The 21554-nt window shown below is 33.3% G+C and overlaps 2 protein-coding genes across 4 annotated transcripts; one reads left to right on the top strand and one right to left on the bottom strand.

Moving 5' to 3' along the window:
- Nucleotides 1–569: 569 nt before the first annotated feature.
- LOC105326598 (mitochondrial inner membrane protease subunit 1) lies at nucleotides 570–5965 on the top strand. The gene is made up of 6 exons (XM_011426730.4): nucleotides 570–718; nucleotides 2797–2951; nucleotides 3115–3203; nucleotides 3603–3714; nucleotides 4995–5105; nucleotides 5731–5965. The coding sequence occupies exons 2-6, from the start codon at nucleotides 2850–2852 to the stop codon at nucleotides 5845–5847; spliced, it is 531 nt and encodes a 176-aa protein (XP_011425032.3). The 5' UTR covers nucleotides 570–718; nucleotides 2797–2849; the 3' UTR covers nucleotides 5848–5965.
- A 3588-nt stretch (nucleotides 5966–9553) lies between these two features.
- Nucleotides 9554–21544, bottom strand: LOC105326596 (serine/threonine-protein kinase 11-interacting protein). 3 transcript variants are annotated; one of them, XM_066083872.1, is made up of 25 exons: nucleotides 21270–21544; nucleotides 20874–21133; nucleotides 20439–20606; nucleotides 20133–20240; nucleotides 19939–20010; nucleotides 19557–19686; nucleotides 19160–19263; nucleotides 18945–19037; nucleotides 18689–18730; nucleotides 18312–18579; nucleotides 18059–18156; nucleotides 17544–17769; nucleotides 17317–17427; nucleotides 16762–16910; nucleotides 15537–15668; nucleotides 15285–15356; nucleotides 15008–15095; nucleotides 14647–14761; nucleotides 14451–14476; nucleotides 13343–14244; nucleotides 12962–13062; nucleotides 12420–12595; nucleotides 11787–11963; nucleotides 11221–11393; nucleotides 9554–11043 (listed from the first exon to the last, which is right to left on the bottom strand). In XM_066083872.1, the coding sequence occupies exons 1-25, from the start codon at nucleotides 21382–21384 to the stop codon at nucleotides 10846–10848; spliced, it is 4104 nt and encodes a 1367-aa protein (XP_065939944.1). In that variant the 5' UTR covers nucleotides 21385–21544; the 3' UTR covers nucleotides 9554–10845. The 3 variants fall into 3 exon arrangements, with proteins under 3 accessions (XP_065939944.1, XP_065939945.1, XP_065939946.1); XM_066083873.1 differs by having other exon boundaries at nucleotides 13343–14241; XM_066083874.1 differs by having other exon boundaries at nucleotides 20874–21121.
- Nucleotides 21545–21554: the final 10 nt, after the last annotated feature.

Genomic DNA, 21554 nt, shown 5'->3' with positions numbered 1-21554 from the left:
ACCCGCATAAGAAATTCTTTAAATGAGCAATTTTAAAAGCATTTATTTGAAATAATTAAAGTATTATGGTATAAATGGGAAAAATTGCCTTTAAATAGGCATTACAAGTTTTCCAAATAATTCATATGTCCCAGAGAAAGGGGGGGTTCCGACCCCCGGAACCCCCCCTCTGGATCCGCCAATGAATTGCGTAGTCTTTAGCTAAAAAGTCAGACAAATCTTGTTGGTTTCAGAGAGCCATGGCTGGGTGGCTGAGAATGAAATATATAGACAGTCCTACGTCACATTGTTATAATTTAACACAACTACCCAAAGTCCAAGCTGTTGTTAAGCTTTGTTTGCCTGGTTAGGTGGGGGTGGTGGTCCGATAGATAGAAAATGACAGAAGTCCTGCTCAGGTACGTAGCATAGCCTGGTCACGGTAAGATTATTTTTTCAAGTGGTCCGAGGCTTACTTTCGGCAATTTTACCATGCGAATTTAATATATTTTAATTTTCCAGGGGGTCCTGACAAAGTTTTAAGCTTGATGTGTCGTTCTAAAAATGATTATGATGTCGCTTTTTGTCCGGAATTCTAAATCTACACGCTCTCGGTTTCTTACATTCTATGTACCATTGCATTTCCTGCTTGAATTTTTAGAGAATGCTCTTGACTAACCTTACCCTTTCTTGAATCATGTAAATTATACGATGAAACAAGTAGCTAATTGAGTTAGAGGTAAGAAAAAATGGTTTCTTTTTAATTCAACGTCTCTTCATGTTGTCACCTCAAAGCTGACAATCGTTAGTGAGTTTTCTCTGTTTAAAGACAACTTTCACATTCATAATCAGGTTTTTTATACTTTACATCGTCGCATGCCACGGGTTTTGTGTCAAAAAAATTATTTCCAAAAAATAGAATGGACGAAAAACTCGTGTCTTGCGACGGTAGTTTTTATATAGTAGTCAGACATTAGTGGAATGGAATATTATGTATTTTGTATGATTTATCCTGTTATACTCTGTCCCAAGTTTTTGCTTCCACCACTTTTTGCTCAATATTTCGATAATCATAAATACCGTTCTGCTCAAACTATGTTCATCCACTAATATGAAAAATGTCCAGATTATCTGTCTTGAAATGCCCCCTCTACCGCTTCAGGTTTCAATACACATCCAAAAGAAGAAAGTCTACAGGGATTTTGTATTGCCCGGATGATAAATTTGAAAAATTGTGCGAGGTATCCAGAATACTTCCGAATGTAGAAAAGACATTTCCTATTATAAATCTCCGCAAGAAATTTTATTTTGGTCCTGTGAACTTTAATGAATGAAAAATGATAATTGTTCAATGAAGATATCTTTTATCAATTTCAACTGTATTTCTTTCACAGGTATTTGTATTTTTATTAAAAATCATCAAAAAGTGATGGAAGCAATGACTTGGGACAGACTATAGGAATTCAAAAGTGATGTTGACCAAGGGAGATTATTTTAAGGTGGCTCACTACAGATCGAAACGATTTCTCAAGTTCAAGTTCAAGTTCAGTTTATTCGCTCAGACCAAATAATTTGGTACAAGAGGAACATATATATAATACATACAAATACAAATCGTCAGAGGTACAGACAAACAGGTACATTTTCATACAGGGAAAAAATATAAATAAAAAAGAACAGACTATAGAATCACTACTTATGTTAGATTTTAGTATAAAGGATCATAATTGCTGTTCTACAAACCCAATTAAACCACGACTTACTACTTTTTCATTACTAAAATTATCTAAGTGTTTACTCATGCCGAACGTTTCTCTGGCTGTGTTGACAAATACAGTGCATATATCTTTTGCTATTTTGGAAATGTTATCTTTACAAATATTATCGATACAAGAGGAAAGAACGTTAAGTTCATTTTCAATTTCACACACCGCAGACATCTGAATATTATTGCGAAAAATCGTCTGCTTTGTCCGCACACCATAGTTTCACGCTTGGTTGGTTTTTACCTGGAATGTTATTTTTAGCGTCATTAATACAAATGGTAAATGAGAAAGAAATTGGATTGTGGACATCCGAGAACAAGTCGCAAAAATTTTTAATATTAAAGGATTCTACAATTGCAAAGAAATTGGCACTGGCTAAAACATAATCCACAGTGCTACTATCTTTACAGGTGGTACCACCAATATTCTTAATATCGTTACCAACTGTGCTATTCATAATATAAATATCATTATTCTTACAGAATTCAACCAGCTTGTAACCAAAGTTATTTATAGTATGGTCTCGTAAAATTCTATCTAAAGGAATCTGATAATTATCAAAAATAATAGAGCGGGTTGCGACCTCTGATTGAATTTCACAATGAGTTATGTGTGCTAAAAAATCGTCAGGAGTATAATAGTCCTGCATTTTACCAACCCTGGCGTTGAAGTCGCCAAACAAACATAAATATTTACAGTTACTTTCTACGTTAATTATCTCTTGTTTAATTTCTGAAAAACAATCTGGGGAGGAGTATCTGCTTCCTTCAGGTGGAATGTACACTAACCCACATACAGCATCTTCACTTATATTTAACAATGTTTTGCTTAATCTAAACAAAAAAATAAATTTACAATCGGTTTCCAATACTTTTATGTATTTAACAATAGTATCTTTAAAAGCTAGAATTAAACCACCAGAACTCAAATCTGCAAAAAACTACTCTAATTTTGAAAGACAGCATAATGCATAAGAAGCATATAAGTCAAAAAGCCGAAAAAAAATAATTGTTTTGGACATTGAAAATATGGTTGTTCAATGATCTTGTAGATGCTGCTATTTATCTCCCCTGATGATAATTCTGTTTATCTAAAACTGGGAAAATGTGGAGGATCCCACAGAGAATGAAAAGGATCCTGTTCGGTGCTTACTATGGAAGTTGTGGAATTCTGCTATTTGCCAACAAAGTAGCATGGACTATTGATGTAATATATCACCCTTTGAAATATATATTAACAGTGAGAAATTAATAAACAAGTACATGTTAAGTGATTGCATCAAAAAATTTGGTGCATGATTTGAATTTCATTTCAAGAGAAGTTTTTGTTTAAATGGGTTGTTTCGTACGTTTTGAATTTTTTTTCACAGCTCATAGGAAACTCTATGTATCCTGCCATTCATTCCAATGATAAAGCATTGATTGAGTACCTAACTGTTTCAAACTACAGAGTACAGAAGTAAGAACATATAGAATAACTATTTATCAATTTGAATTATGGAAGCTCAGTTTTTCTTAGATTTTGTGAAAATCCCTAATCCATGAATTTACCGGTACATCTTTATATATAAAAGTTATAAATCCATAAAGATCTGAAAAACATGTTAAAAAAACCCCCAGAAACAAATGGCAGTACATGTATATGAAAATTGGCTGCATTAAAATGATTCTTCAGTTCTGTTATTTGTTTTATGATGATAATTTATCAAAATTAATTTATTCACATTGTAGAATTCAATGTTTATGTTAAAATTAAAAAAACACTGACATTCAAACTTGCAGATTGGTGAACATGTCAGACTATCTTTAAAAATATGTATATCTTGAGAGTTCACATTCTTGCTTTGACTTTTTGTAGAGGTGATGTTGTTATTTTAAAGAATCCATATAAACCAACTCATCTGGTCTGTAAGAGAATAATTGGTATGGAGCATGATTACATCACTAACGAAGATGGAAAAATCATAAAGGTAAATTACCAATTAAACCAGTGCAAATGATCAGGTCTAGTTTTTAAATAAATTTCCTTAGTCTGAGGTATTTTCATATGTTGGATTAATAAATCCACTAAATTATGTACTTTAAATTATGTTCTTTTCCATTTAAAACTGTGATACCAAAACATAAAGTTGTATATAACCAGGTAGATAGAAAATCCACTTGACTGAAAAGTATAATTTAACTTACACACCTGTAATATATACCTGGTAGGTATTGTGTTTTGCGACATATCAACAACCAGGAAGTGGATGGAAGTTCTAATTTTGATTAGATTGATAAAAATGAAAACATCGAATAACTAACTGATGATTCTCCAAAAGTTCTGAGCAAATAAGATGTCAAATTGCTTAGATCCATTTTAAAATGCAGATTGAAAGACACAAGAGACTAGGCATGATATATTGATAGGGTATTAATTATTATAATAAACTGTGCATGCTTCATCATGTTTGGGTTGTTCTGGTGCTCCATGGTGACAATGATCTTTTTAAAATCGAGTAACAAAAATACATTTCCATCAAATGGAACGAAACTTCACATATCAATGAAAAAAAAATGGTGGTGCGTAAATTGATGTGTTAGTTACAACTTTCATAAAATATGTATGATAGACAAGACATTGTCTTTGTATATCATGCAGATGATAGACCAAATATTTATTAAAATCGCAATCATCATAGTAAGGAATGAAAACAATTTCAGAGTGAAAAAAAGGGAACAAGCCATACTAAAATATTATTAACTTTAACTAAATTAAAAGGATTCTCTTTTTTCAAAGAGACCAGTTTAATTTGAATACCTAAAAGCACAAGGGGATATAAAAGCATCATTTCATTTAATTATTTTCACAAGCTGTGACAATTTACACCTCTGCTCTTTTCACATTTAGATCAGTTAAGGCTGATGTTATGCAGTATACATCATATTATATGTGATGTGTACGATATTTGCCGGAATTCTGATTTTTCAACAAATTAGCGAGGATTTTATTTTTAAAATTAGCATGTTCATTTCAATATTTCCACTTACCTGCCTCCTAAACTATTTGCAATTTCCCTCTAGTTCCCCATACAATGCGTCGATATAATTTTTAGAGTGACTACAGTATTACCTCCACTTATCCACCTTTGTTCATCTATAAATGCCATTTAGCAGTGTACTTGATTTTAGCAGAAATGGCTTTCACCCAAATATGCCTAAAAGAATACGCAGCCAAATGTAATATGTTAACAGTATGCTTCTTTGACAGGTTCCAAAAGGTCATGTCTGGATAGAGGGGGACAACAAAGCCGACTCTGAAGACTCTAGAGATTATGGCCCTGTCCCTTATGGGTTGCTGGAATCCAGGGTCTTTTTCAGGGTAAAGCATTAATCATTAACCATCATTCTTGATTCTTTTCATGATTTCTTTTAGCTATTGCAAATTTTACTGTGAAGAAGTACATGTAAATCTGTTTTAATAGAATTTAATTGCCCTAATTTTATTATGCCCCCACTTCGGAGAAGGGAAGGCATATTGCTTTGCTGCTGTCCGTCGGTCCACCAACAGTTTCCGTTCATTTTCTACGCAAAGGATGCACATATTGAAATGAAATTTGGTATACAGGTTTATCACAATAATATCTAGGTCAAGTTTGATTTTGGGTACGGTCACGCATTTTTTGACAGTTATGTGCCTTGGACTTAGAAAAATTTCTGAATCAATTATTTGTAGTCTCCGTTAATTTTCTTCGCAGATATTTCCAAGGGAGGGGGGCATAAGTGTTTAACAAACATATCTTGTTTGATTTTACAATTCTTTTTTGACACACTCTTATTAGAATAATTTCTGCATACCGAACTACTACAATATAGTAATGATTGTGCATATAATAACTATTGGTACTGTACGAAGTAAGAAAGAGACATTAAAAATTAAATAACATGCAATTTCATACACCTGTACTTTAGCCTTGTGTTCAAAGTTTTTACTTATTTTATTTTAGTGGTGGCCTACACGCAGGATGGGACCCATAAAACTTCCCGGGGAAGAAGATATTCTAGAGACAAGGATGAAATCTGGGCTGTGCTTGAGCAGGAGCAAAGAGAGTGAAGAGCAGTAGTTTAATGTTTTAAATTGTAAAAACATTTTGAATTTACTTTACATGTACATGTATTTATCTGAAATACAATCTTGATTCTGTTATATATGAATATATCATAAACCTGTGCCAAAATTCAGACTGTCTCTCATTTTTTTTTTACCTCAAGGTTTGATGAAGTGAGTGTACCGGTACACATGCTGTACATGTATACGATACTATGGGAGATCTTACATACATGTACATGTACCTGCATGATGTACATGTATGAATTAATGCTGTACTTTTGATTACTTGGATGCATGAACAGGGTTCAAAGACTCTGTATTGTATTGGATACTCATATATACACAGTAACATTACACTTCTTACTAGGGAATATGTTGGTACAAGATACTCTGAACATCATATATTGTGTAAAGTGATTATGTCAATGTATTCAGTATTAAAGTACCCTTTGACATTTGTGTGCACTAACTTGTGAGGTTCATGTACTGTATATATTTTAGGTACATAAATTTTTTTGTACACGTACTTTGGGAAGTAGTACTTTAACACACTGTACTGTGTAAAATATTATATTTACATTTTCCAGTGTCTTTGCTTGTGATAACAATACCTATCGATTTTGTACTATATAACCCATAACTTCAAATGACGCCAAATTGAGGCGCCAGCGGGGTTTGCTTATTTATTACATTTCAACATTTAATCGTACGATGGCTTAAAATTATACAAATAACATAGGTAATCACAGATTACAAAGCTCACCGAGACGAGACATCACCTTTCTGAGGAATCACCTTTATGAGACCATTTTATCATATTATTTGAAAATCATAGTTAATAATGATCTTGGATATACATGGATACTGTTTTGACACACTATCGTATAACAATATCATATATTAAAAAATTGTATAATAATCATATGTTCATTTCATAGGGTATTATATGATACAATGTTTATCAATACAATAATATAAAATACGATATTGCATCCTATGATACCTACAATATATATCATATATTACAATAAAATACTGTAATAAATAATGATGAAATATGATATTGTAACATATAATATGACATTGTTTCTTGTTATACATTATTGTATTTGATCACATAATACAATATCATAATAAATTATGATATTGATATAATATGATACAATATAATAATATATGATACAATATTATATCACACAATACATCAAAATATTGTAACATATGATATTATATTGTATAATATTATAGTATGATATTGTATTGTATGATATTGTATATTTGATACATGATAGGATATTGTATCATGAAACAATAAAATTAGATACAACATTGTATTATATCAATTGATACAATATCATGTGATATAGTACTATATTATATCATACAATATCATATTATACTATATTGTATTAAATGATGCAATATCACATTATACAATATCATATAATACATTTTCATATGATATAATAATATATTATATAAACCAATATTATATTATACAATATCGTATCATATGATACAATATATATTATATAATATCATATCATATGATACAATATTGTATGTTGCAATATCATATGAAATAGCATGTGATAAAATAGTATATTATACAATATCATATTATACAATATTGTATCATAATAAACAATTCTATACATAACAATATCATGATACAATATCATATAATGTACAAAAAATTTAATACAATATCATATCGTATCATATAACTTTTTACAATGATATATGATATAATATTGTATCATTTAAAACAATAGTGTATCATATCATACAATACTGTATCATAGAAATCATATTATATCATTTAACAACGAACACATCTATCAAGCAGGTTTGAGATAAGAGAATTTTTTAAGCATCCTTGATAATGGAGATCTGCATCTGAAGCTACCTCTGCATTTCATTTATAATATAGATAAATCAACTAAGCAAGCTATTATCTATAAAATATGTGACCTGTTCCAAAAAAACAAATCTCATCCAGCATCCGAAACCTACGCCTCAGATTCAGCATTCAAGCCTGCCAGGTGCATCAGTATCATAAGATGCATCATCCATGCAAGTTTGGTGAAGTTAGGACCAGTAATAACTTAGATATAATCATAAGAGAGCACCTGCTCCAAAAACACCAGCTCTTAAAACCTTAACCTCCCTCCAGCATCCGAAACCTATGGGTCAAATTCAGCATTCATGCCTGTCAGGTGCATCAGTATCATAAGACGCACCATCCATGCAAGTTTAGTAAAGTTAGGACCAGTAATAACTAAGATATATTTTTTAGCATCCCTGATAATGGAGATCAGGCTCTGCATCTGAAGCTTCCTCTGTGATTTATTCATATTACAGTTTAATCAACTATGCAAGTTTGAAATAGTACTATTATCTAAAAAACATGTGACCTGTTCCAAAAAACTTAACCATATCCAGCATCTGAAACCTATGGCTCAGACTCAGCATTCAAGCCTGTCAGGTGCATCAGTATCATAAGGCACACCATCCATGGAAGTCTGGTGAAGTTAGGACCAGTAATAACTAAGATATAATCATCAGAGGGCACCTGTTTCAAAAACTTTAACCAGCTCAGAAAACCTTAACCTCCTCCAGCATCCGAAACCTATGGCTCAGATTCAGCATTCAAGCCTGTCTGGTGCATCAGTATCATAAGACGCACCATCCATGGAAGTCTGGTGAAGTTAGGACAAGTAGTAACTAAGATATAATTATCAGAGGGCACCTGCATCAAAAACTTTAACCAGCTCTAAAAACCTTAACCTCCTTCAGCATCTGTAACCTATGGCTCAGATTCAGCACCCAAGCCTGCCTGGTGCATCAGTATCATAAGACACACCATCAATGCAAGTTTGGTGAAGTACGGACCAGCAGTAACTTAGATATTGCTATCAAAGGGCACTTGCAACAAAATCTTTAACCTGCTCCAAAAACCTTAACCTCCTCCAGCATCCGAAACCTAAAGCTCAGATTCAGCACTCAAGCCTGTCTGGTGTATTAGTATCATAAGACACACCATCCATGCAAGTTTGGTGAAGTACGGACCTGCAGTAACTTAGATATTGCTATCAAAGGGCACCTGCAACCAAAACTTTAACCTGGTCAAACAACCTTAACCTCCTCCAGCATCTGAAATTTAGGACTCAGATTCAGCATCCAAGTCTTTCAAGTCCATAAGTAGGTCCAGATGCATCATCCATCCAAGTTTGGTGAAGATAGGACAAGTAATAGCTTAGATACAGGACCTGCAACAAAAACTTTAACCAGGTCCGGATGCCGACGCCGAGGGTATAGCATAAGCTCCCCCTGACTTCCTAAGTATTAAATAAGGAATCATTCTTTGAATATTATGAGGTGATAATTTCGGTCGGGGCTTGATCAAATCTATCATTAGGCTTTATTGTATTTGACCACGCCTTGACCAAAATTATCACTTCATAATACTCAAAGAATGATTCCTTGTTCCTTAAATAGGTACCAAATAAACAAAATTAAAATTACCATACATGGTAAAATTTAGCAATTTTGTTATGTTGAAGCAATATTGCATTATAAATACATACATGTTTTATTTGATATGAGTAGAGATACAGTATATAGTAAAGTGAGCATAAATTTTACCAAAAGTGTTCGAGCTAACCTGACCCCCCCCCCCCCCCCCCTTAAACTTCTACACATACAAATCAACAAAGTGTGGTTAATCAAGTTTTTTATTTAAAACCCAATGCATAAAACACTTGTCACTAATGCATCAAACAAGGACATAAAGAGAGTTTGAGTATATAAAATACAACTTTGCATTACTAAATTTATCCAAACATCATAGCAACATAAGTTGAGGGAAGGCATCAACAAATAACCATTTAAATAACCATTTATCACAGGTTAATGCTTTGAATAAAAGAAAAGAACTACTTAAGGGGAACATGGTGTTTATTTTTCATTTTATTCTCATGAAGAATTTCTGAGATGATAAGAGAATGAAGCATGGTTCATTGCTATATTGTGTACAGTACTATTAATATTGAAATTCCCAAAAAACATGGATAAAATTGTATCTTGAATTTTTAATTTTTTTTTTCAGTTGTAAATTTAAAAATCTTAGCAGAATGATAAACAATTACACATACTTATTTAAAATAAAGTATGTATATAGAACTGGTTTAAAATGATATAGCAGGAAAACCAAATATCTTCAGCACCTCAAGAATTGCAAAAACCTTAAAAACTAAAAAGATTAAAACAATAAAATTAAAGATACCTATATTCGCTAAAAAACATATTGAGGGGTTTAAATCAAGAAAAGAATAATTCTGAAAGTTAAAAAAACCCAAAAAACCTGTGCACATTTGACAGAGTTGGAATGTTGTGGCAGTTAAAACAATCACTTATTGAATAAGTGAGACAAATGAGGTGCAAGACTTTGTAAATCTGGTTAAAATTAAGTACACAGTCACTGTACTAAAACACAACATTGATATCCTTCATATTTTGTAAACAATTTCAACTTTAAGACACCATAGCAAGTATACCGGGTACATGTGCAGTACATTTTACAAACATGGATTTGATAAGGATAACAAAAGCTTTCACTTTACACATACATCTACATGTACCAATAATACTGAGTTTGTTATCTGAATATAAAGATAAACCCACACATCTGTTTATTGATTCCAGTAAATACCGATATATACTAAATAGCACTGTAAATGTATGCATTTTATTGAAATATTATCAAATTTGCAGATAGACAATGGAAAGATGGCATCAATGCTACTGTAACTTTAGTTTTTCTTTACAGTGTGTTTTCCCCCCAAAACTACATGTAGATGTATTTCCATTTACAGTATCAAATAAGTTAATTAACTTGAACAAAATTATATGTACAAGCAATATTTTTGTACTTTATAAATAAACATTCTTTGTACAAACCAGGGAAGTTCCGGACTGACTAGAATAAGTTAAGTTGTAAATACATAACCTATGACCCCTCATCAAAATCTGATTGAACAATTACCATTCCAACCTCAAATGCAGCCTCCCAAGGCTCGCGAATGGATTCCAAAAAGGACCTTGTACTCATGCTGGTTTTCATGGCAATGAACCACTGAGCCTCTTCTTGAGATTCTTCATTAAAGAAATTGACCTTTATTTTGGCACCTGTGGAACTACAGACCTCCTGAAAAGTGACAGGACGAAATTATTACAATTGTGTTATATTAAGAATCAGCAATATGGATATAATGTGTATTTTCCAGTTAATAGTTAAATGGTACATATATGTGTTTTCTAGTAACATATAACATTTTAAGCTGCAATAAATGAATAACTGCACTTGGTTGTGGACAATACTCACAATGGTAGCAATGTTGTTGATCTTCTGTCTATCCAATAGAACAAACTGTTGTCCTCTAATATTTTCGGGTAAGGAGGCCTGTAACCTTGGTAACGGCCACTGGTGGTTCTCCACCACCAATGAGATGTAAGTGTCGGTCACAGCTAAACCCACAGATCTAGTGTCATCATGCTCTACAAAAGTCAAATATGCCAATAGAAGACCAGTACATACTTATAGTACCAGGTACATGTATGTTGATATATATATGTATAAAAATACATGTATTGTTCTGTGTTTGTACTGTAGTTAAATTGTAATACACTACATGATTTAATGACAGAAAAAATTGTGTCTTGTAAACTTCTGTTAATCTTTTTATTGTGGGAATAACTATGTAGAGACATTGAAGCAAAATTCAAGTTACTGTATTGTCCTGTACAAAACATGATTTCCTTTATAAGTTGAATTACCTAATTCATATTGAATTCAAAATCTAAAATACAGTTCCAACTATATGCACATGTACAATCAGAAAAGCCCAAATTTCTTGTCTCCTATTACAAATAGCAGGTCTTCATACAGACCTGTGATAAATCTTCCAGAAAGGTATCGGACAAGGTTGAACTGGTTGTCTTGATCTGAGAGGTTGTGTTTGAACTTCCACCAGACAGTGTCTTGTAGGTTAGCGAGGGTGGTGGCGTTAAATTTACTGATCCCCTCCAGCTTACTATCCTCACTGAAGGCAGTGCCCTGGATTATCTCTGTAATTTATTAACAAAAAGGGTTCATATGTATGCTTTTAGATGACTGTTAAAACAACTGAATATACTGTAGATGACTAAAAAACTAGACACTGCTCCCTTTAATACATATATGTTTCATGTATTATGTAACTGTACAGTATTAAGCAAAATGAGTGGAAAATGTCACCAAAATACATGGACATATGCATACTAGAGCTTTTTTCATAATATACAATTTTGTATTTGTTTTCTATATATACTAAATAACACAGGTAAAATTAAGTTGTATTCCCACTCAATTACAACGAACATACATATACATTGTTCTTCAAATTTTGCATCTGATAAAATCATTTTTTTTTTTTTAAATACACTCTTTTACATGTACTTTTATGTGTCTGTATGACATGAAACACCCCACTCAGTGTTGATTCAGAGAGACAATATCATATACAGTGTACCCAAATCAGCTACCTGTGATTAAGCTGATGAAGGATTTACACCGCTCTTCGTCTCGGATCAGGAAGCTATAACTGGAACACATGGTATCAAACTCTAGACGCACGCTCTGGTAACCCAGCCCAATGTCAACATAACAAAGTTCAGTCATTGGCTGGTTCTCAATACAGGACAAGCCGTCCGAGTTTTCTCTAGAAAATAACAACAAGTGACAAAATGTCAGTTTTAGTTAATAAAGCACATGCACATTACTAATTGTATATCGTCAGTTACAGATGTTCACACCAATATGAGCTTTTTCTTCATCTATATTTATAATTTGCGTTGTAGTATATATACATGTAGGTATCTGGAGTAACAGAAAATGTCTGTATAACATGTATAAAATGCAAACTTTTACTTTCATCGAGAAAATATTTGAAACATGTGAAAAAACATTCTGTACTTGTAAAATTTTCAGCTTGTACATCTCTTCCTACAGCCAATTAAAATTTTTCAATATCCTTTTTACAAACATAGCAGGTAACAATCTGTCATGAAACAACCTGTGGACTTACTCTTCATCAGGGTTCAAAATTTCAATGACTAGGATTCTGCTGGTGGAGAAGATCAGATAGGAAAGGAACTCTGAGGACCTCATGTACTGGACTGTAGTACACTGATGATAAATTTGGTCAAGTTAGATGCACAGAAGAATACAGGCTATTTGTCATACATGCCAACTATACTTATCAGAATTTTAAACATTAAAATATGCATATCCCATCCCCCCAATTGGGATTGCACAAATACCAATAACATTAGTAGATGACTTGGATGATTTTTTCAAAATGCTAAAGAGGCTTTTTGTTACAAATTTACAAGCATGGTAGTGCAACAGAAATTTGAGTATGTTAAATATTGATTATGATTTATAAAAAATTATTCTGAACGCTTACTCGTATACAACACTGCACAGTTTCTGACTGTTCCAGAACGTTCATGTCCAAGTACAGTTGCACTCTGTGATCAACAATGCTCAGGTCAACATGGTGTTGATTGTCCAGGTTTTTCAACCAATCAAACCCTGAATCATTCCCCACTGCAGAACTGTCTGATCCATTAATTCTATTGACCACAGCCTGCAGATTGAGGCTGGTACTGTCCTGTGTGCTGTTCTGCTCACAAGTCTCATACGAACTGGAATTATTATCCAGAGAGTCATCTTTCCCATTTAAGTTGGACTGATTACTAGTACTGCCATTGTTATTCTCTACATCAGTTTTATTGTTTATCACAGACTGAGACAGATCTTTGTTGGATGAGGTTTCCTGATTGTCATTTACAGATAGGGAATTCTCGTACACACTGGACACCATGCTAGAGCAAATACTATTGGACAGTGGTGACCCTACAGGGGTCAATTCCTCTTCCTCCACAATACCATTTAAATTCAAACTCTTTGGTACTGAAACACTGTCAGCCTCTCTTTTGTCCGATTTCTGCGGTGTTGATGTCACAAAACCACCATTGTCTGGAATTTGTTCATTTGAAGGTTCAGACATCGTTTCTACACTAGACTCAGAAATCACAGAAATGCTGGCATCACTCGGGTTAGTTATCACTGAGATATCACTGTCCACAGAATTTCGACTTTTCGGCTTACTCTGTTCAGAAGATGCGACATCTGACCAAGAGTTCACAAGGCTCAATCCCTCCTCCTCTCGCTGTTTTTCGCTCAGCGCTTTCCCTGTAGAGTTTGATCTTGGTATTGATGGTGTCGTTAGCATATGTCCAATATCTGAATGTGACATGATGTCATTAAATGCGTAGGTCCTTGGTCTGGATAAACTTCCTACTACTAAAAATTAATTAAAAATTGATAAATCATACGTATTTCCATGTAAAAGATCATCAATTTGAGTACTGGTATATCTTTTAATACATGTATCTGGTCATTCTGTTGAGACAATTGATATCATTTCTTACCACAATATTATTTTTGAAAATTTAATCATGATGAATTATATAAATGTACAGAAGAGCTTAATGGTTTTATTATCCTACCTGATAATTCAGAATCTTCCTCTTTTCTGGAGTTAAAAAAAAAAATTATTTCTGTAAATGCATCTGTTTTCTAAAATCTTAAGTACTGTATGTAACTTCATAAACTGAACATTGGTTACAATATAGTTTATCATACAAGTGTACAACTTAGTCAGGTGACGGTACACGAAGTAAATCAAAGCTATCAGAAGAGTACCTGTCTCCTATGTTGTCCCCACCACTGGACCCCTTGGGGACAGGGGCTCGGGTCTCCTCATGGGTGACCTCAATCAACATCTGACTCTTGCAGTGAGGACATTGGTAATGAATCTCTGAACAACAGGTAAATATAAGGTTACTGACGAAGGAACTGGTTTGTCACAAAACTGGTACATATACTTTACAATTAAACTGTGACTACAATATGTCAATGAAAGAACAAGAAAACAGAAATATTTGAATGCTGACAAAGTATTTCATATTGGTCTTAACTTTCATTGTAGACTTTGATATTAAACAAAGGGTGGGTTGGGGTTTGGATTGGAGAGGGGGTGTGGTCTTGAATCAGAGAGCTGTACCTTGTTGTGACGTTATGTCCGTCTTGTCAAAGACATGCTCGGATATATCTGCTTCTTGTTTTGTTACTTCCTTGGAACACTTTAAACACTACAGAAAAAGAAAGGAGAGAAAGAATAAAGAAAAAATAAAAAAACAATGATCATAGAATTTAGAAAATTAACTTTACATATCATATTGTTTTTTTTTAAATTTTTTTATAGTTTTTTTGTTAAATACCACACTTACTGGAAATCATAATTAAAGTATTTGTTGACAAGAATGAATTCTATACTGCACCTGTAGAATGTTTTTTCTCTGGTTTTCGATTTCCTTGCTTTCCATTATGGGTCTTAATAAATTTTCAAATTCCTACAAAATACACATTTTGTACATTTAATTCATATACCAGTACTCTATGTATGATTAAGATATACTTCATGTATACATGTGTAAAATTTAACTATAACTATAATTATATTAAAGCAAGCAAATTACTGTTTCTATATGTATAATATCATTATATAATATTATATTTTTTTTGCAACTTACAATGGCTGCTATTGTGCTTTCCAGTATGAAGACTCGTTCACGCCTATCCTTTCTCACATAATCAAACTTGGCTCTGAACACAGGGACTTGTTCATCTGCCAAGTTTTCATGAATGACCTCTTCATTTTCTATCTGTTCGTTACAGGAAGAAAAGCCATAAAAAATGTATTCACTGTTTCATATCTTTAAAGCGGAGTCCTTTGATAAAAAATAAGTTTTGAGAGGATATACTATCAGTGGCGTAGCTACCATGTATGCTTATATGCCTGAGCATGCACATCATTGGGGGGAAAAAAAAACTCAGTAAAAAAATAAAGAAAGAAAAAAAAAGAATTCAAGTATTAAGGTCCATACTTAGTTATCTCTTCAACGGTTTCCGTCACCCGGTCCTACTTTATCCGGAATCAATGCTAAACAAAGACGTCTTAAGTACCAAATATAGACACGCAATATGGTCTTACAGTATCATAATTATTAAATAACAGTACACAATGCATGTACCTAATAAAGCACATCATTTTACCCCCCCCCCCCTATAGAATAGCACAGCTTTATTGAGATATTCATTAGCATAAACTAGGTGAAAATGAACTTAAGAATAAAGCTTTGAGTGGGTCAAAAACAAGCGTCAAAAGTTTTTTCTTCTTTTAATAAGCTTTTAATAAGTTTTGTGATTTTATGCCTCAACTATAACCAACACAATTTTAAGTGCCTAAAAATGCTTAAATAGTGAGCATTCCTTTCAATTTCTGCGATGATTGTTAGTGTTTAAAATCGTCAGAATTCATGAGCTTCCGGGGCCTTCGCCCTCTGGGCCCCCACCAGGCTTCGTCCTGGACCCACTGGCATTTTAAGCATGCACTTCGATTCTGGTCTAGCTACGCCACTGACTATATCCAATACTATTTATATAATCACTGGTTGTCCATTTTGATAATTGAGGTCATGGATAATCCATTTACAGGAAACATACATTGTCATGTATCTTCCTGCATAAACTTCAAAATTTAAAAAACACCTCTAATTGTCAACTGTATTTTGTAACCTGGCCTTTTTGTACATTTCCTCCAAACAGCAATAATTTTTACATATGATCCCCTATAAAATGTGTGCCTTTTTTTTTTTTTATTATAAAACATGTAAATGCATAAAACGTCACTTACAAAAATATACAATGTACACAGAATTTTCATTTCAACCAAAAAACAAAATCAAAATATCTCACCTTATATGATAACAAGCATTTGAGGTCAAGCATTTCCTTGACATTGCCTTCAATGTCCTTCTCAATCAAATAGCGCTGGTTCAAGGTCACAAGCAAATTCTGAAGCTCTTCATTGGGCAGCATCATTATAAATGGTTCACACTCCTCTCCTGTACAAATTTAAAAATTGTCATAAACTACAAATATACATGTATGTGTCATAAATATCCATTAAAAATTTTCTTTTTTTTTTTTTACAATTTTAAAATTGCTTCAATACAATTTATCCTAAAGAATTAAATCTAAGGGATATTGAGAAAATTATTTTATATTTTAAAACTTCACATTTCGGTTGTTGGGGTTGGAGTTGGGGGGTTGTTATACACAGTGACATGAGAATTAGGTTAAGTTATTTAATAATTAATATCCATCTGAGTATATGTCCTTTACTTTGAGAATAATTAAAAAAAAAATTTTCACATTTATTTGGGAAACACAGGTACAGATTTTAATTAGGACAGGATTCTTTTAACAAATTAAGACTATCGAGAACCCTATTTTATTCAGTGAATTTACCATAAAGAGCTAGATTTTCCTCCTCGTCTCGATCCCACTCAGCTCCTTTAGAACTGCTCATTCTGTCATAGCCTGGCCGTCCATTGATCAATAGGTCCGTACCAGACATATCTGGAGATAATAAATCCAACAAATCAAAACTCAGAAAATATGCCTTCATCAATCAGTACATAGACTTGTGCAATTTAAGATAAAGGAATTTTTTAAAAATTAATTTGGCAACTAACCTTTGCCATTTGATACATGCAGCACCTCAATATCATCCTCCAAATCATTGGTTCCATTCTGAACATCTACTGAGCTGTCATTCAAATAAATGTCATCTTCAGTATGATTGAATGTTTTTGAATCAGTGACATCTTCATCTTTAATGGAAGGTGTATCAGTATTTTGTAGATTTGACTCTTCATTCTCTTCTGTTTTTGTGACCTCATATTCTTTGGCAGATATCACCTGAAAAATACATGTACCTTACATGTTTATCAACATTTTAAAAATCATCTACAACAAAGTCACATTCCAATTTATCAATTACATGGCGTTCAATTATTGCAGCATTACTTACATAATGAATTGCTATCAATAAATATCTTTCATCAGCATCAGAATATTTGAAGATTTCGGAATCCAATATACAAAGTTGGAAACTATCATGATAATTTTATTATGTCATTTCTACCTCCAAATCACATCAAATACCCTTAAAATATTAAGAATGAGGAAAAGCAAAATTAAACTCTACCTGCAACCAGTTGACACCATAGTGATCACGTAGCACCTCAATTTCTTCCCGTGTGGATGCTGATGCCTGACCCTCTACTATTCTTGTAGGTGATGGCACTACAATGAAATTGATAATATAGGTCATATTCGGACATATTTTATTCTTATTCACTCAATTTATGCAATTCAAACTCAAATTTCCTACCCAACCTAACCCCTCCCCCCCACTATTAATTAGTTAGAATTCTATAATTGATAAAAATCATTCTGACCTCTTGAACTCTCTGGAGATGATCCATCAGTGGTTTCTGTAACTTCACTTCCGTCGGTGTTTGTCCTCATTGACTTCCCGCGTGACTTCTTTCGTCGACTCTTCCTCTTGCCTGGAGACCCGACCTTTACAGATTCAGCAATGTCATCTGTGTCCTCAAAGTTATATTGCGCGGACAGACGTTGGTGGACTGATGGGGGTCTACTGACAGTCGCCTTGTCTGGTTTTTTGTCAGTGGGTGCATGTATTTTGCCTGTGCTCTGAAGTTGCTGCCAACAAAAATTATATCATTTGTTCATGCATATCAATACATGCAATATAAAGTATCTAGTAGTTCTTGTAATTCTCACCAAAAATATTCAAGGAGATTACACATACCAAGAGTTCAGCTGGTTTCACTGGCTTGCCATCAAGAACAACCTATGAAAAATAAAATCCATAAAAATCAATAATTGTGTACAGCTACAAGTATCATTATGGTTAATGAAGAATATTTTATATCAAAATAAACCCCTTTTAAAAAAGTTTCATTTTCTTTTCTGAGGTAAAATAAGATTACATCAGACACATCATGAAATATAATTACATGATTGAAAACTTTTCCCCAGTGAAATTGCACCAAACCAAAAAATACCTTATTTGATGAGAGTGCTTGTGATGACATCTGATGGAGGGATCGTATACGATGAAGCTGATGATAACACAAAGGATTTCCTTGAAGACTGACCTACAATTTGCAATGTACATGTACATCATTACAGAAATAATGAAATTAAATGTCATAAGTTTCCAATAATGCACTTAAAGAACAAGATCATGAGTTACTTATGTAAAATAACTGTTGTTTACCACTCGGAGGGAGTGAAGCTTGGTGAAGACCCCAAGACAGGTGTGGTCAATCAGACAGTTTTCTGAGGCGTCAATCTCCTCCAGGACTTCAAGTGTCTCTACCCCTGTAAAGTGAATGTTACACGTGATATGCCAAAAACTGACATTCAAAATGATATATAATTATATGGTAATAAACAAATATATTGTTAACTGGAAACACACTATTTCTTAATACATGTATCGGTAAATGTTTTGGTCTGTAATAGATTGGAATACTCTACTGCATATTAACTTTTTGAGAAGTGTTAGGGGAACAAAATGGATTGAAATGCTGTATGTTGACGATTGGAAAAGAGTTCTGGATTGAAATACAGTATATATGGTAATTATTGGAAAAGCAAAAGGGAACACGCACCAGAGAGGTTGTCCAGGTTATTGTTCCGTATGACCAGTGTCTGCAGTTTCTTCTGTACGGTAATGGAGAACATGGGTACAGAGTCCAGTAGATTGTAGCCAAGGTTGATCCTTCTCAGCTCTGTCAGGTACTGATAAAACAAATAATGAAACACAATTCATTGAACTATAAAGAAATGTCCAAACTATTGTATATGACATAACATATGGGATTAAGTTTGGCCTGTGTAACTTGAAATCAACCTGATGAAAAACAATTTGCTCAAAAATAAAAACTTTGGTGCTTTACATAAATTTCTGTTCTTCATAAGCCTAGTGTTAAATTCTAATACATATACATATTAAAGCGTTGATTTTGAAAATGACTAGATTTTCCAGCCTACCTCAATGTAATTCTCTACTTTATCAATACTGTTGTGGCTGAGGTCCAACAGATTTAGAGCTGGAAGTAGTCTCTACAAAAACAAGTTCAGGTAAATATAAATAATGCTGAAGTTGAATTCAAACCAAATTGAGAGTCTTATTAACAATCAATGGTACACAATTGACAATTAGAAAGCAGACTTTGTGGACTCACTAGCGAGGCATCCAGCTTGGTGATCCAGTTGTAGCTGAAGTAAGCTGCGGTCAGCTGGGGCCAAGACATGGGGGAACTCTGGTCTCCACCACAGGTCTCCAAAAACTCCTGAGAGGTTAGATTGTAAATTATGTATATCAAGCACAAAAATAGAGCTTTTATATAACAGTTCTCATTGCATTTTGAACAAAAAAATTGACTCCAAGGGTTAAACTCATTATAAATAAACATATGCTTCAATGAAATATATGTTCAGGTACAAATATTAGAGATGTACAATTACAGGTATGTACTAAGATTAGTAACCTGGAGATTATGCAAACATCTTGTCACAGTCACAACTCTAAGTTGTCCCCTTAGCTTGTGCAGACCCTCCAGCATGTGAGTGGGTATTTTCTTCAACTCTAGGACTTGTAGACTTTTGAATCTTGAAATAAGTATAGGACCTTGCATTGTAGATGTTCCATGTGTAATCTGGAATTCAAACAAAGCAATGTATGACACAATTTAATAAAAATAAAAATACGCCCAAAATAAAATATAAAGAGACATGGGTTATGGCAATTGTGTCTGTTTTAAGATAGCATTTTATTCTCCAAAATCTATTCATATAAATGTATTCCACAAACCTTGTAATTCATGTTCATAAAATATTTACCATGTTCAAAAGCTAAATGTTGTGATAGTATGCAATGATCTGTTCATAGTTTAATTCACAAAACAAAGCATACAACAACGTACCTTTAACGTAGCAGTCTTTGTGATAAAATCATTCAGAAATTGTGCATTGGTTCGCCATCTTTGAAACTGTTCCTGTTCCTGGGTCATCCTTGACTGACCTCGACCTGACCCATGCCTTGACCTTTCACTTTCCCTCTTGGCCTCAAAGTCATATTTGGTCTCGCTGTACCGTCGGAAGGCATGGTTCAACTGACTTAGTGATTGTGTCGTCAAACAAAACTGAGTACTTCCATTGAGGATCTGTTCTCCTGCAAAGCAACCTATCATTTTCAAGTGAGAAAAATGAAACAGAAATTAAAACATGCATGGCAAAGAAAATCAAAATAAGCAAATAAAAATCACAACAATAAAAAAAAAGATTTAAAATGCTGCAATTTCCATGAAATTAAGTCCTACCATTTTTACGCAGAAGACTGGCTAACTCATTTACAATAGCAAACTCCTTAGGACTCAGTGCATCCATACCACAACTCGTCTCTTTTTCACATGTCCTGGTTTGAAGAGCTTTCATACATTATGCATATTAAATTCAAATGAACGGCGGATGATCGCAACCGTAGATTTAAATAGTAATTTTTTACAATTTAACTCATTAGCATTTGTCTCGTTTGTTCCTTCTTAATCACAAAATCACAATAGTTTTTTAAGCAACATGTAAATTTCCGAAATTGTTTATAAACT

The sequence above is a fragment of the Magallana gigas genome, chromosome 5 (genome assembly GCF_963853765.1).
Source record: "Magallana gigas chromosome 5, xbMagGiga1.1, whole genome shotgun sequence".
Taxonomy (NCBI): Eukaryota; Metazoa; Mollusca; class Bivalvia; order Ostreida; family Ostreidae; genus Magallana; species Magallana gigas.
Note: the sequence above shows the minus strand (reverse complement) of the source record. Positions and strands in the feature narration are given on the sequence as shown.